Raw genomic sequence first — 14694 nt, 5'->3', positions numbered from 1 at the left:
CGCTATCCTACAAGCAACAGCGGGTTTAGCTCAGTTGGGAGAGCGTCAGACTGAAGTCAAACTTCGGGAATCCGATATCTGAAGGTCGTGTGTTCGATCCACACAAACCGCAATGCCTTTTCTTTTGCTCAGCTTTGCTCTTGATCTCCATGTATCCCACTCATTGCTGAGCGGGGCCGTTTCATTTTTAGTGTTGCAATTCTAATGGAGTTTCAGGACTGATACTTTCCGTCAGTAAGAAACCAATAATGGATGGATGGTTCGAGCCACTCACATATACATACATACCTACCTGATAGTACTGCAAGTTTGATGCCTACCTTTATAAATAGCCATCTGACGCTGTCAAACGATCTGATGCAAAGCTTCTAAATCATGAATGTTTCTTGAGACGTTTGTTTCCTCTCTTTATCCCTTGTAAAACCAAGACAACGAATCCCTTGAACAATTGAAAAAGATCGCGCCATTCATAGCTCACTTCCTTCAAAAGTGGATACCATTTTGGGAGCTAGTAGAAGTTCACACTGGTCTCATTCGCGGGACTGAACTTTACTGGATGGCACTACTGTACCGTCCCTACTCAAGGGTCTACCCATGTCTTACATCCCCTTAAATAGAATACTTTACTCAATGTAATCCATAGCGGCGACTTCGCAGTTGTGAGAACCCTTTATGTTCTTCAACAGCATTTTGGGATTTTAGCATTATGCCTTCTTCCAATCTAAATACTGCACCTTCCCAGGCGGATCGTGATAATGCCTCGTTCCTGTCCCCTGTCGCATACGACGACGACGCTTCATCCCTTCACTCCCGCAGCGACCAGGATACCGATACCGACGATGACGAACTTATTTCGCGTGCGAGAAACAGCAGAGAACTGCGCGCCCACGATCGCATCGTCTTGATGGAAGAGGAAGATATCGACCGGCTCGTGACGGATTCGCGACAGAAGAAAGAGCGAGAACGACGTGGCTCGGGTCTTGCTGTGCCCAACTTAGGGAAGATGTTTGGCCGTCGCGGAAGCAGTTCAGGAACCCGCTCAGTCAACAGCTCGACTGAAAATCTTGTGGTCGAGAAACGGAATACCCGGCGCCAGCGAAGACAAAAGAAGCGAGAAAAGCTCGTAGAGCATGCGGAACATGGAGAAGATGGAGAATTGATGTACGAGATGGAAGAGGGTGGCATGAAGGAGGGAAGCTCAACAGGCGAGAGCAGCGAGAGGGACGATAGTGACGAGCTTGATCGACATCATCTCAACTTGATTGCCGAAGCGAAAGACCAACGGCGTCGCAGTTGGCGCCGGTGGGTCTTCATACATACACTTATTGCCATCGGTTTTGCCATCTTGCTTCTCTTGGCCTGGAAGCTTTCAAAAAATCGCAAGAGCAAATATGTCAAAGTGAACCAGACTCTGGTCAGCAACGGAACTGCCCTCTTTGCACCGACATCTCTTATCATCAGCCTGGACGGTTTCCGCGCCGATTTTCTGCAGAGGGGCCTTACACCTATGTTGAACTCATTTGTTGCTGACGGTGTATCGCCAAAATGGATGCATCCATCTTTCCCATCTGTCACGTTTCCAAACCATTACACCTTGGCGACTGGCTTGTATCCCGAGAGCCACGGTATCGTTAGTAACACCTTCTGGGACCCTGAGCTCCAATCGCAATTCTACTACACCCATCCGGCACAGAGTCTCGACCCCAAATGGTGGGGAGGAGAGCCTTTCTGGGTGACGGCAGAGAAACAAGGGATCCGAAGTGCTATCCACATGTGGCCTGGCAGTGAAGCACATGTCCTTCATACCGAACCAAGCTTGATGGACAAATTCAACGGCAAAGAGACACTGGACAACAAGGTCTCGAGGATTATGCAATTCCTCGATATGCCTGGCTTTGAAGACAAGACTTTGGACGCCAGCGACGTGCGACCTCAACTGATTGCCGCCTATGTCCCGCACGTGGACCGCGATGGTCACAAATTTGGCCCCAACACTACTGAGATTCGCCAGACTATTCAGGATGTAGACGGCATGATGGGAAAAATATTCCATGGTCTCGAAGAACGAAACTTGACAAATATCGTCAACGTGATCGTAGTTTCGGATCACGGTATGGCATCGACTGACATCTCACGTCTCATTCAACTTGAGGACCTGATTGATACGGACAAGATTGAGCATATTGACGGCTGGCCTCTGTATGGCCTTCGTCCCAAAAACCCAGAAGACTTGCAAGGTCTTTATGACGAGCTAAAAGAGAAGTCAAAATCAAACCCGAACTTCCAGGTTTATCTCCGCGATGTAGATATGCCTGAGCGATACCACTTCTCCAAGCATCATCGCATTGCTCCTTTGTGGGTTGTTCCTGAAACAGGATGGGCTATTGTTACCAAAGATGAGTTCGATGTCGAAGAGGGAAAGAAGAAGAAGCTTGTTTACCACCCTCGAGGTCTTCATGGATATGATCATGAGCATCCTCTGATGCGGGCCATTTTTATCGCTCGTGGCCCTGCGTTTCCTCATCCGGCCAACAGCCAAATCGAAGTTTTCCGTGAGTCTCAGATATCGCTAAGAAAAAAAGAAAATACTTTGTCGCTAATTATGGATGAATTAGAAAACATCGAAGTGTACAACATGCTGTGTGACTCTGTTGGCCTGACACCGGCCCCCAACAACGGAACACTGCGGCTTCCTCTGGCGCCCATTGGTGTTCACAAGCCTGAAGATGCACCAGAAGAACCAGAAGATCCTCCGTCCTCTTCCAAGGAGCCGGCTCGTCCAACTATCCCAGAAAAGCCGACCCAACCCGAGCGCCCGACGGTTCACCAGAAGCCTACTCAACCTGAGCGGCCCACAGTACCAGTCACTCCTTTGCAGCCTGCTGAAACGACGGTTTCGCTTAAGAAGCCAGCAAAGCCATCCAAGTCAGCAGCCCCCTCCAAAGGAAGCGATGACAAGGATGAAGACAGTGATGGTGACAGTGACAGTGACGATGATGATGATGGCAAAGACGAAGGCATCTGGGATTGGTTCACTCACAAGGTGGAGAAGGTCTGGCATAAGATTACTGGGGATGACTAGGTATTGTAAGAGGGCGCAGTGTTATTGACTTTTCTTTTTGTGAGATTTCACGGCGTTTGAGATGGACAACGAGTCTGGGGTTGACTTACGGGGCGTTTGATATCGTGCACGGCTTGAACAACTTTGTGTCTCGTTAGGCAGAGGGCATAATAATGATACTGGTCACTTCTTGAGGTATCTCAGATTTCTTTAGCTGTGCACTTTTGGTTGAAAATGAGGCGGCCCATGGGCTTAGTATTACGCCCAATGGGTACAACCAGATTTGATGGCAACATTAGTACGTCAGTTCTCAGGACTTGAAGAAGTCAGAATACAACATATTTGACGTTGGGATTTATGGTAATCTTCCGTTTTACTATCAGTCGATTCGATTCGATGGTAGTTAACGTAGTAGCTACAGGTCAGGGTGTTGGAAGAATTGGCCGCCGAGAGCATAAGGGACGAAATAATTTGGTCACTTCATATCAGCTCAGACTATCACTTAGTTAGGCTACTTTATTTAATAGCCTAAGCCTTGGAGGACAATTTTCTGTTACCCACCTGCTACGGTATTCTTTCCACCAGTGACTCACCTTTTGTCGTATTTGCATTGGCATATTGCACTTTCAAGCGTCTACGCCTATTCAAAACTGCCACGTAGTGCATTGCATGTTTAAGACATGGTAAGTTATGTTGAGCTGTCAGCCGTAAGTAAGGTGGCTTTGGTGCGAATTCAGACTCTTACCAAAGCCTAATCCAAAGAACATGTTGATTCTCAGAGTTGAGCTACAGGCAAGTAGGATGAAGACAGGAATGGGACTCTTAACATACCCATGCAGGTGAGGTCATCATTCGGCTGCTATACAAACACACGCCCCTCCGGTGAAGAGAAAATGGTAATTGGTTGTAATGCTTGGTAATTTCTCGAGAGACTGATTGATTTGCCTTTTATAATAAAACCGAACTCACTGCATGTGCACTTCATCAACGATTTCATAAAAACTCACGGCAATGATGTGAAGACCAATCGGCATGTCAAGATACCTATTAAAAAGGGGAAAAAAAGAAGAAAAAAGAAGAAGAGAAGAAGAATGACTTCTGCCTAAACGTTAAGATAGAGAAATTCTATCACTTAAGGACCCGAAGGAAAAAAGTGTATAAATTGAGTTGATGATTTCTTTTCTTGCATATTTCAGAATCGAGCTTTATAACAACTCAAACTAGGTACAATAGGTTAGTAGTCGAGTCGAGTCGATGCCTGTCTCCATTGTGGGCGGCAATTGAATTGAATAGGTTGCCCCTCCCCCACTACAATATGCTACTGCTACCTACTGCTGCCTGCATTAGTGCAACACCTCCTTCCTCCTCCACTGTGAGTGACTGTGACGGCAGTGAATACGCGTGACGCGGCGGAGCTCCTTCTACACTGTCGGATGCACTACAACTACACTCCACCTTAAACATTGACTTGCATCTATCAACAAACTCCCTGCATATCAGCCTCCTGCGTGTAGCGTACTGCGCTTCGCTTCACTTCAGTTAACTTCAAATCACACTGTTGTGCACCTTACGCCTCATACGCGCAAAAGCAATCACCGTCCCCTTGCAAATACGCCTGTCTGCAGATTGCAGTATCAAGACTTGTCAGCCACTCATCTTTCTTGTGTATCAGTTTAATGGCTGGCCCCTTGCCCCCTGTGGCCCCTTGCTGTCGCTGACCGAGAGGCTCTCGGATGATACTGCACTTGTGCGCTGTCTCATTCGCCTTCCTGCAGGCGACAGCCTAAGATGGCCGACCAAGGCGCCAATTCCATGAGCTTGGAGGAAATTCAAGAAGAGTTGACTGTACAAAAGGTCGTGCTCGATTCTCTTGCCGATGCCGACTACGATGGAGCGGAGGAAATGCAACAAGATGCCCATGAGGAGATCATTCGCCTGAAGAAACTCCTCCGAGACTTGAAGCAAAAGAAACAAACTAACCCCTGTATGTATTCCTCTTTAGCATATGTCAAGTATTGACTTTTTTTCCTAACTGGCTGACTTTATCGTAGCCGGGGAAGCTCTGCCAGGTAGCTCTGCGACAGAAAGTTCCCACCACGTCCAGTCTAGTTCAGGTATGAATTTCTGTCATAATAGCCTTTGAACTCTCGAAGGCTGTCTACAAAAAGCTGCTCCCACGCCATCTGTTGCAGTCACGACATAATTCACTCGCTATGTTTCATCTCGACACGGCTGCCTGTTTTTAACAAGAGACAGCATGACGCACCAAACAGTCTTGAAAAAGCGCAGTCTTCTACACCTCTTGCTCATCTTCCATTACTTTTCAAACATTTAGCTGACTTGACCTCCAGCCGTTCAACACCTGGGTACACCAAAATCCATGGATTCTGCTGCGAGACACAGCCGCTTCTCGTTGCCAGATCGGAAAAGGGGGGCCGACTCGGCTCGCCTCTCTATCCATGACAACCAGGCAAAGGTTCCCCGGATCTCTCCCCTCTTTGAAGACGACATCGATTCGGATCCAGTGGCCAGCAACGACACAGATCATGGACCTATCGACTTCATTGACCTTACTGGGTAAGTTGCTACCTGGCACACTGACCTTCCACAAGCGCTGACAAGATTATCTTAGGGATGATGACGATATAGGATCTGATTTTATCGCAGAACAGATCAAGGCTGAGCAGAGACAGAAGCAGGAACAAGACGACCTCGCGTATGCAACACGTATTTCCAGCCAAGACTCACCTGGCCGGACGGCAGCAATGCAATCTCCTCAAAACAATGCCTTCACACGCATAATGAGTACCCAGCTTCCTCCTGCCGGTCCTCCTGTTGCTGATGGAGAGAGTCCACCCCGTATGCCAGGGGCTTACAATGCACGATGGGATGACTCATCTGAAGCAGGCCCAGCCTTCGGGTTCCCTCAGAGACATATGAACACCCAGTACATACCTTTACCAACTCCTTCAAATCGCCATGCTGTTAAGGAAGAGCCGGAGGTTATCTTTGCAGGGTCGGTTGCTCGTGCTCCTCGTCCTACCGGGCGCGCTGAGCAACTAGTTCCTGGAATGACTATGGGCTACCCCGATTTAACCAGACGCGGTGTCGTTCCTCAGCCTCCCGTGGTTGGTAGGTCCGGTCACTTGGCCAGGCCGCCTCCGTCATATGTGCCGGGTTCTTTTTCAAGCCCATCTGCTTTGAGTGACATTATCGGGCGGACGAATAGGTACGACTTGACCCATGGAGTAGATGGCGGTGGAAACCCATTGCCTGTACATATCCGAGAATGGATGCAGGATCCTGACCACGATCCATATGCCGCTCTTCTTCAAGGGCCTCAATTGGACGCGCAAGAACTCGAAAATTTACTCTCAAATATCTCTTCCGACATGGATCTTCCAAAGGCGGGCCTTGGGGAAGCCCCGGCTGGGTTAAAGAGACCACTGTATCCCCATCAGGATATCGCCCTTGCTTGGATGAAAAAGATGGAGGCAGGAACAAACAAAGGCGGTATTCTCGCCGATGACATGGGATTAGGAAAGACAATTTCGACACTTGCCCTTCTTCTGGCGCGCCCAGCTACGACACGACCCAAGACAAACTTGATCGTTGCTCCTGTCGCCCTCATTCGTCAGTGGGAAGAGGAGATTGCCACCAAAACCAAATCATCTCACCGATTGACGGTGTATGTACACCACGGTAAAAGGACTACGATAGACGAGCTACTCACATACGATGTGGTCTTGACTACTTACGGCTCACTCTCACACGAGCTCAAACGATACGACAAGTTCAGGGAACAAAATCCCGAAGAAGACCAAATCGACTGGAATCACAGAACCCCCAAGCTTAGCTTTCCACTGTTGCATCCGAAGGCTAAGTTTCACCGTGTGATCTTAGATGAGGCGCAATGTATCAAAAATGAGAAGACACAGGGTGCCAAAGCATGTTCTCAGCTTAGAGCAATCCATCGATGGTGTCTTACAGGAACGCCCATGATGAATGGCGTTCTGGAACTTTACTCCTTAGTGAAGTTTCTCAAAATCAGGCCTTATTGCAAGTGGGAAGACTTTCGTCAGTCGTTCGGTCGGTTATTCGGTCGCAACGGCGACCCAAAAAGTACCGCAATGAGAAAGTTACAAGCGTTTCTCAAAGCTATCATGCTTCGTCGCAAGAAGAATTCGCTACTTGACGGCAAACCCATTCTCAGGCTGCCTGAAAAAACGGAAGAGATCGTATATGCCAAGTTCTCTCCTGAAGAGCTTGATTTCTACACTCAATTGGAAAAGCACGCTCAAGTGATGGTGAGCAAGTATATTCGCGAGAGATCCATCAGCAAAAACTACTCCAATATCCTTGTCCTCCTACTCCGTCTTCGCCAAGCTTGTTGCCATCCACATCTGAACCTCGACGTCGACGACGCACCATCTGCAGTCTCGGACGAGGAAAAAACAAAAATTGTTGAAGAGCTCGACGAAGCCATTGTAGAAAGAATCAAAGGTATTGAGTCTTTCGAATGTCCTATTTGCTACGATGCCGTTCAGTGCCCCAGTTTCTTTGTTCCTTGCGGACATGATAGCTGTGGCGAATGTCTTGTGCGCATTGCAGAGAGCGCTCATGCAAACAACCTACAGGAAGGAAACGAAAGCAGTCGAGCTAGGTGCCCCGTCTGTCGTGGCCATTTTGACCCCACCAAGTGCTTTTCGTACGATATATTTCGGCGGGTTCACATGCCGGAAACTATCGAGGAAGGATCTATAAAAGAGGACGTTGCTGAAGAGAGCGACTCGGAGTCTGACTCGGAATCTGACTCAGACTATGAGTCCGATGATGACGTTGACCAAAAAGGAAACCTCAGAGACTTTATCGTTAACGACGAGTTTTCCGAGGATGAAGTACCAGTCAAAAAGAAGCGTAAAACAAAGGGAAAGGGGAAGGGCAAAGAGAAGGCACTGGACGTGAAACCCTCTATGCTCAAGACCCTGCGCAAAGAAGCTTCCCGGAATCGCGACGCGTACAAAAAGTACATGAGGTACTTGCGAAAGACCTGGGAACCTGCTTCTAAAGTGACAGAATGCATGAAACTCATCAAAGAAATTGAAGAAACAGGGGAGAAGACCATCATATTCTCTCAATGGACTCTATTGCTTGATCTTTTGCAGGTAGCCATGCGGCGGGAGAATATGCCAAAGCCCGAACGCTACGACGGGTCCATGTCGGCAACCCAACGAAACATTGCGGCTCACAACTTCCGCGACAAAAAAGATGTCAAGGTTATGCTGGTGTCTCTGAAAGCTGGCAACGCAGGCCTCAACCTTACCGCTGCTTCTCGGGTTATCATCATGGACCCTTTCTGGAACCCCTACATTGAAATGCAAGCTGTCGACCGTGCATATCGAATCGGCCAACAAAGGCCAGTCAAAGTGTACCGCATACTTACAAATGAGACGGTCGAAGATCGTATTGTTGACCTGCAGAACAAAAAGAAAGAAATGGTCGAAGCGGCCCTGGACGAGAACCAAGGTGCACAGATTGGACGACTGAGCGAAAATGATCTCCGAAATCTTTTCAACATTCGCGACTAGACAATGGTTGTTCGTCTACAGAAGTTTGCTGGCATGCTGCCGACGGCTTACTTCCCCAATATCAAATTGCTTTTTAGACCTGTTTAGAGTCAAGAGAGGAGACCGCACCGTTGCTACCCGACTCCTATTTCGCTTAGATACGTGGTAACCCAGAGAAGGATCGCGATTTATAAGCCGATATGTCCAAGGCCATCCGTATGCGCTACTCTGAAGTGGCAGGAGACGCAGTGTAAACAATCGATAGCAGCGAAATCGTACATAGACCTTATGTTATAAGAATTAGCTAATGAAATTCCAACACATGCGTTGTGCTGCATACAAGAAGCTCATTTATGTGTGCATTCTAACATGTGCCCAATAAGTCTATTTCGCTTTTGTATTGAACGCCACAAATAAACTTTAGAAAATACTGCTGGCTTCTAGTCTCTCATTCTTATGGACAGTTCTCGTGTCTCTTCTTCCCTGCGCAGAAGCTCTTCAAGAGTCTGTATACAAAATCTTTGATTCATTAAATTGCATAGGCCTTGTCTGATGTCCCACACTCAACAAGAGTTTTGGTCCCTCAAGACCTAATCTTTCGAATCTCCTGATCGACTACAGCCTCCACACTCTCCTTGGTGGCATCGTCCGACCATGTCCACTCGTGACGCACTAACTTGCCATCTACCAACGATGTGCTTCTGACACGTAAAGCTGGGGTGTCCGTGACGGCAAATGACAACTCAAACTCCTCATTGTCTTGATTGCGGATGACATTACCCTGAATGCTGCGGGTCCACGGGAAAGAGAGTTTGGAGAGATAGTGCTCCACTAGCAGACGTGAAGTAGCGGTGCCAAGGTAATGAGCCAGAGCACTAGGATTAGGGTAGCCATCTTTGTAGGGAGCGCACACCGACGATAGAGGCGAATTGGGAGGAAGGATTACACTGTAATAGGTTGCGGTGACAGGGACATGGAATGTGCGCCCGCGAACGGTGCAGGTAACGTCAGGCAGGATAGTAAGCTTTATGTTGAATTCGATAGGGTTCAGCATATTTCGCATCATGGTCTGTGAAGATGCAAGCTGGTTGGGTCCTTGGTTCGATGGGTCTGAATCGGATGGGGATGTTTTGGGCGTTTTGAGGACGAAACGAGAGGATACACCCGCTCGCTGAAGCGACTGAACGAGGGCGCCGACGTGTTTGGTTACAACCTCAACATTGTCAAGATGCATAAGGCGGCCGATGATGGGGCGGAGAAGGACATGTGATTGTTGGCCCCGTGCTCGTGCAATGTGAGGAGGCAATGGGCGTGTCCTCATCAACTCATTCTGCCTGTGGGCGTAGCCTAGGAGGATATGTAAAGCTAGGGATATCGTCTCGGCAATTTGATTGTCTGGAAGGTGGTCGTCAGAAGAAGCTTGAGTGCCGAGAGGCACCAACTCCAGTATGATTCGTGACTTAGACGCCGGATCGATGTCGCAGGTCAGGCGGGAGCCGTCTGGTTTGACACCATAAGATGCCAGACTACGGGCCTCTCGTGTAAGCTCATGCCAAAGCTCTTGCGAGAAGATAGTGTTTCGGGCTTCAAGAACATGCTCTTCAAGAGGGGCATCGACAGCTGTCTCGGCTGGTAGAGCAGAGCGGCCAGTAATTTGGCCGTTCTTCTCATATGTTACCACGACTCGCTCTGATACCCCTCCTAGTTTACCACAGTCGAGCTGGACTGTTCCGCCATCGCCTCTTCTCATAGGTGCGAGACTATTCCTGTACTCAGGAGAAGCTATCTAGAGAGTTAGCGAGGTCGTGGATCGGTAGTGTTTAGTTGTGAAATTGACATGCCTTCTGAGAAACCAAACCGAACACCCAATATGTGCCTTTCCATGGGGACTCTAGTTATAGACCATCCAGACTTCTGAACAGCAATGATATCTTCCCAGTATTTCCCCTCCGATGTCACCTCCTTCTGAAGGAACGAGCTAGCAGCTTCAGCAGCATCGCGTACCTTGTTGGTTTGCATGAGTGTGAAGCCTAGTGCTATATTCTCCTGCTCTTGTGTCTTGGCTGATGTGGTAGGGGGGTTATCCAGCTTGTCGGCGCCTATCGTACCGATTCCCACCATATCACGTAGGCCTTGCGACAGGGTAACGCCTGCTTGTGTGGGGTTTTGCTTTGAAATGAGGAGTGAGAGGAAGTCGAGAGTAAGAAGGGCCGTATTTCCTGCGAGACTGAGAACAGATGTTAGCCTGAGCGGGAACTTGCAATCGATGTCCAGTTCTCCTGGATAATAAGGATTTTCCATACTCGAGGTTTTTGAACATCTCCATGCGCACCTCTTGGGGATCTCTTGTCGCATCATGATCGTCGTAGTTGTCGTCTTCGTCGGCTTCGGCCATGTCCACGTCTTTGTGTTGCGAATCACCACCCGCCGCATTTTCCTGGGCGATCTCCTCCCTGAGTTTAGCCTCTGATATAGCTCTAAAGCCACCTGGTTGCGCGTTGACACGAGCAATGAAGTCGGCAATGTTTCGAGGTTTGCGATCGGCGACGGGAGGTGGTCGTACCGACAGCGGTTGGCTGTCGTCGCCTAGAGTCATGATGGGCGGTTACGCAGTGGTCTGTCGGGTTGGTTCGTCGTGGAGCTATTCAATGTATGATGACTTGGGAAAGCGACATTAATTCTTGATCCGTGTTTGAATTGAGACGATTTGTTGATGTTGGTGTAAAGTTTGGGTCCTACATTAGCTCCCGTCTGAGGCCCATGACCGCGGGGCCATTCAGCTCGGACCCACTCAAGCTCTCAGGTACGAATTGTTTAAGCAAAACTCCGAAGGTACTATCCATATCAAATCTGTTGGGCTACCCTGGTTGAAGGAAAGACAAAGATTGCATGGGTCTATATTATCCTCATTCCAATTATATAAACAAGACGTCCTTTCTTCTAAAAATAAATCATCACCCCAAGTATGTATTGTATAGTGTAGTATAGTATAATATGCCATAACCCAAAATCACCATATCCATTTCGCCGTTGCAATGCTTCATAGTTCTAATTACCAGAATCCAGTCACTCATCCTGTATGCTGCTTGCGCTACTCCATGCTTCGTTACCTCCCGTTCGTCGGTGTCCCTCTCGTTGCAACATCCTGACTCGTCTCAACTTGGACTGTGGGTTATCCACTGCCATTGTGGGCATCAGATCATCCTCTAGAATAGGAACTTCTCCCAATGGGTCAAGTTGATCGATAATATCGGAGATCTCGGTTGGTGGAACAGACTTGAAGACGGCCTGAACGTCGTTGTGAGGTGACAAGGAGGTGAATTGCCACTTAGAACGCTTGCCAGAAGCACGTCTGGACTGCATCCAGAGACGCCGTCGCTCCACAAAGCTGATCAGAAGCAGAGTAGGCATGTTGAGAGTTCGAATCAGGGCCACGTTGACAATGTGGAATACCCGAGCTGAGGTGACAAGCTTCAGAGGCAGAAGTGTCATGAGAGCTAGAATATTGAAAGGGGGCGGATAGGCAAAAATAGAGTCGCTCTTGACACCTTCAAAAGTCAAGACAGCGCGTCGAAATTGGATTTCGGCAGTCTCGTCGGCCACAATCTTGGAGAAGGTGTTTGTGAGCATGGCAATAAGGATGGTCAAAAAGAGCGTGTTGCCGAGGAATGCAAAGGCAATCATGAGTGCAGGGCCAATGATGATATGGAACCGCACCGACTCTTCGATTCCTTCACCATCAAGACCAAACCAGATCCAAAGCATCCACTTGCCCACAACATACCAGCTGAACTCTTCATCGCCATCGTTACTAGCACTAACAAGCCACTGCAAAGCGAGAAGAAAGCCGGTGAAGCACCAAGTGGCGAGGAACGTCAGCATGGTAAAGTCCTTCATCATGGCGTGAACGGAGATGAAGACAAGATTGTTAGGCAGCAGGTTGAAGGCAACTCGAGTCAACATGACAGGCGCCGCGATACACAAGATCGGTAGTCCGTAGCCGGAATGAAGCTGGTCAAGCAGGAAATCGTAGATGCGAAGAACGAAGTAGGCGCCAAAGATGGAACCGAATGTGATGTCCAGAAAGGCCCATAGATTCTGGGCGTGGACCGCCCAGCCGTGCTCGATAATGGCAGCCATCTTTTCAAGCAACCAGCCAAAGGTGTAGATACAGAAGGCAAATTCCCACATGTTGACCTCGGAATGACGAGAGACCATAGTCATGACATACAAAACAAGAAGGATGACGAAATGAACGAGCTCAATCAGATTTCGGTTACGAGGAACAATGAGGCGATGGTGGTTGAGAAGAGGCGCCGTTCGAGGATCGTAAAGAGAGATAGGTCGTCGCTTGTAGTAGTCCGGCAGGAAGTCCATAAACGAAAGTGGCGTGTAAATGATCTGTCCGTTGTGCACAGCATCAACAGCTCGCTGGCAGGCGGCGGAGCTAATGAAGAACTTGCTTTCGGATACAATGGCCAACTCTAAGGCTGTAAGCTTTCTTTCAGACCCAGGGGTTTCCTGAGAGCTTCCAGGCCATTGAGGTCTGTTCGCTGGCCGCTCCATGTGGCTGGGGGCACCTTGGAACGGATCAAAGCCTTCAACAAGGATGTGCGATAGCAACAAAAGACCTTGGGGACCTGGGTTATCCTCGTGAAAGCGGCGGAGTACTCGACTGGCCAGTAGCTCACATAGGATCGCACGAGCTTGATTGACACTCTGGTGGACTTCCGTGGACTGGTCTCTCAAGAAAGAGACACGGTTTGCTAATAGACAGTAGACTGAGAGGCGGTAAGTCAGAGATTTGAACTGAGTGCAAGATTCTGTCTGGTGACCTCACCAACTGAAATATCATCTGGGTTGTAGAGTCTTTCTACCAAAGGTCTTACAACAAGGGCATTCATCTTTGGATCTCTGAAGTGTTCCATAGTATAAGGGTCATCTTATGTCTTGTTAGCTACCTAGGCACAGCACAGTCCATAATAATCTGGAGAACAACTCACCAATGCTCGCAAGAACTAAACGACGGACTCTACACTCAAGAAGAGTTAGCACGCTGTTCTTTTCTTTTATGCCGAGTTCACAGTGAATAGCTCAATGAGTAGGCTCTCTAGGATAGAATCTCGCAGGGATTGGGGCAAGGTTACCGGTGAATTGTCATATACACAGGAAGCTCAGCCGTGGTTAAGTTGAGCGTCGACCGGTTCCCTTCATCGAGAATTCCTTTTGATTCCGCATCTCCATCTTCTGCCACGCCGAGGAAGCAATCATCTTCATCATCGTCAACAGGCTTGAGCCAGTCGTTAGACCGCTCAGTGCTTCGGCGGATCACCATGATGAGATTGAGAAGAGAATGTCAAAACAAGAAGAGACGAACAAGACTTTGGAGCAAGTCAAATATAATCAGATTTTATCCGTAGACTCCGACGCAACGCAAGGAAACAGAAACACAAGGCGAGACGCTTGAGTTTTAGCTTTTAGTTCTCCTCAAGTGAAGCGGAAGCCCCATTTCCGATGTAATTTGGGTCGTTCTGCCCCTGAAAGTTCTCATTCCACGATCACGACGACCAATAAGCGGTCTCGAATGATTCAATTGACCCGCCCCCAGGTACGCGTCTTTTGGAGGCGAAATATTGAGCATTAATTAATTACTAAGGTACGGATACGGATATAGAGTAAGGAAAAGTATGAAGGTGAGTTCTTTTTTTACTGTCTTCTTTGCTATATTGTACCAAGAATAACCAATTAATTCAAAATGCATTCACTAATCCATGTTTAGGAATGCCGTGATAATGCAATATGCAAGATATATTGTTTGCCCTCCACTGTAATAGATATAATTGGACTCCATTCGATGATCAAGACCAGCTCCCATTGGGAGTTTGTGGCGCTACGTACTCTGTACCCCTGAATCGAATCGCCTTCAGCAAGAGTTTGGCCTATGACAGATCAACAAGACGCTAAAAACAGGGTCCAAAAAAGAAGTAATGGAATGCATGTTTCCGATAACCACGGGCAATCTACAACCTTAATGATGGATGGATGATATATGATTATCCCATGACT

The 14694-nt window shown here is 48.2% G+C and overlaps 4 protein-coding genes and 1 non-coding gene across 5 annotated transcripts; 3 read left to right on the top strand and 2 right to left on the bottom strand.

Moving 5' to 3' along the window:
- Positions 1 to 19: 19 nt before the first annotated feature.
- B0J16DRAFT_t150 lies at positions 20 to 112 on the top strand. The gene has a single exon. It is a non-coding gene; the product is annotated as a tRNA-Phe (tRNA).
- Positions 113 to 706: 594 nt separating this feature from the next.
- Positions 707 to 3082, top strand: B0J16DRAFT_384741 (alkaline-phosphatase-like protein; the record flags this gene model as incomplete). The annotated part of the gene is made up of 2 exons (XM_046131451.1): positions 707 to 2552; positions 2616 to 3082. 2 exons carry the CDS (start codon positions 707 to 709, stop codon positions 3080 to 3082), a joined length of 2313 nt encoding a protein of 770 aa, XP_045983329.1.
- Positions 3083 to 5300: 2218 nt separating this feature from the next.
- B0J16DRAFT_139191 (RING-13 protein) lies at positions 5301 to 8930 on the top strand. The gene is made up of 2 exons (XM_046121859.1): positions 5301 to 5638; positions 5694 to 8930. The coding sequence occupies exons 1-2, from the start codon at positions 5442 to 5444 to the stop codon at positions 8647 to 8649; spliced, it is 3153 nt and encodes a 1050-aa protein (XP_045983328.1). The 5' UTR covers positions 5301 to 5441; the 3' UTR covers positions 8650 to 8930.
- Positions 8931 to 11469, bottom strand: B0J16DRAFT_139107 (subunit 17 of mediator complex-domain-containing protein). Its single transcript, XM_046121858.1, has 3 exons — positions 10932 to 11469; positions 10470 to 10855; positions 8931 to 10410 (listed from the first exon to the last, which is right to left on the bottom strand). The coding sequence occupies exons 1-3, from the start codon at positions 11222 to 11224 to the stop codon at positions 9212 to 9214; spliced, it is 1878 nt and encodes a 625-aa protein (XP_045983327.1). The 5' UTR covers positions 11225 to 11469; the 3' UTR covers positions 8931 to 9211.
- A 1-nt stretch (position 11470) lies between these two features.
- Positions 11471 to 14096, bottom strand: B0J16DRAFT_139060 (uncharacterized protein). The gene is made up of 4 exons (XM_046121857.1): positions 13776 to 14096; positions 13632 to 13660; positions 13469 to 13570; positions 11471 to 13409 (listed from the first exon to the last, which is right to left on the bottom strand). Exons 1-4 carry the CDS (start codon positions 13961 to 13963, stop codon positions 11695 to 11697), a joined length of 2034 nt encoding a protein of 677 aa, XP_045983326.1. The 5' UTR covers positions 13964 to 14096; the 3' UTR covers positions 11471 to 11694.
- Between the last annotated feature and the right edge of the window lie 598 nt (positions 14097 to 14694).

The sequence above is a fragment of the Fusarium flagelliforme genome, assembly GCF_020744385.1.
Source record: "Fusarium flagelliforme strain FIESC 12 MPI-CAGE-AA-0113 chromosome Unknown B0J16scaffold_4, whole genome shotgun sequence".
Classification (NCBI taxonomy): Eukaryota; Fungi; Ascomycota; class Sordariomycetes; order Hypocreales; family Nectriaceae; genus Fusarium; species Fusarium flagelliforme.
Note: the sequence above shows the minus strand (reverse complement) of the source record. Positions and strands in the feature narration are given on the sequence as shown.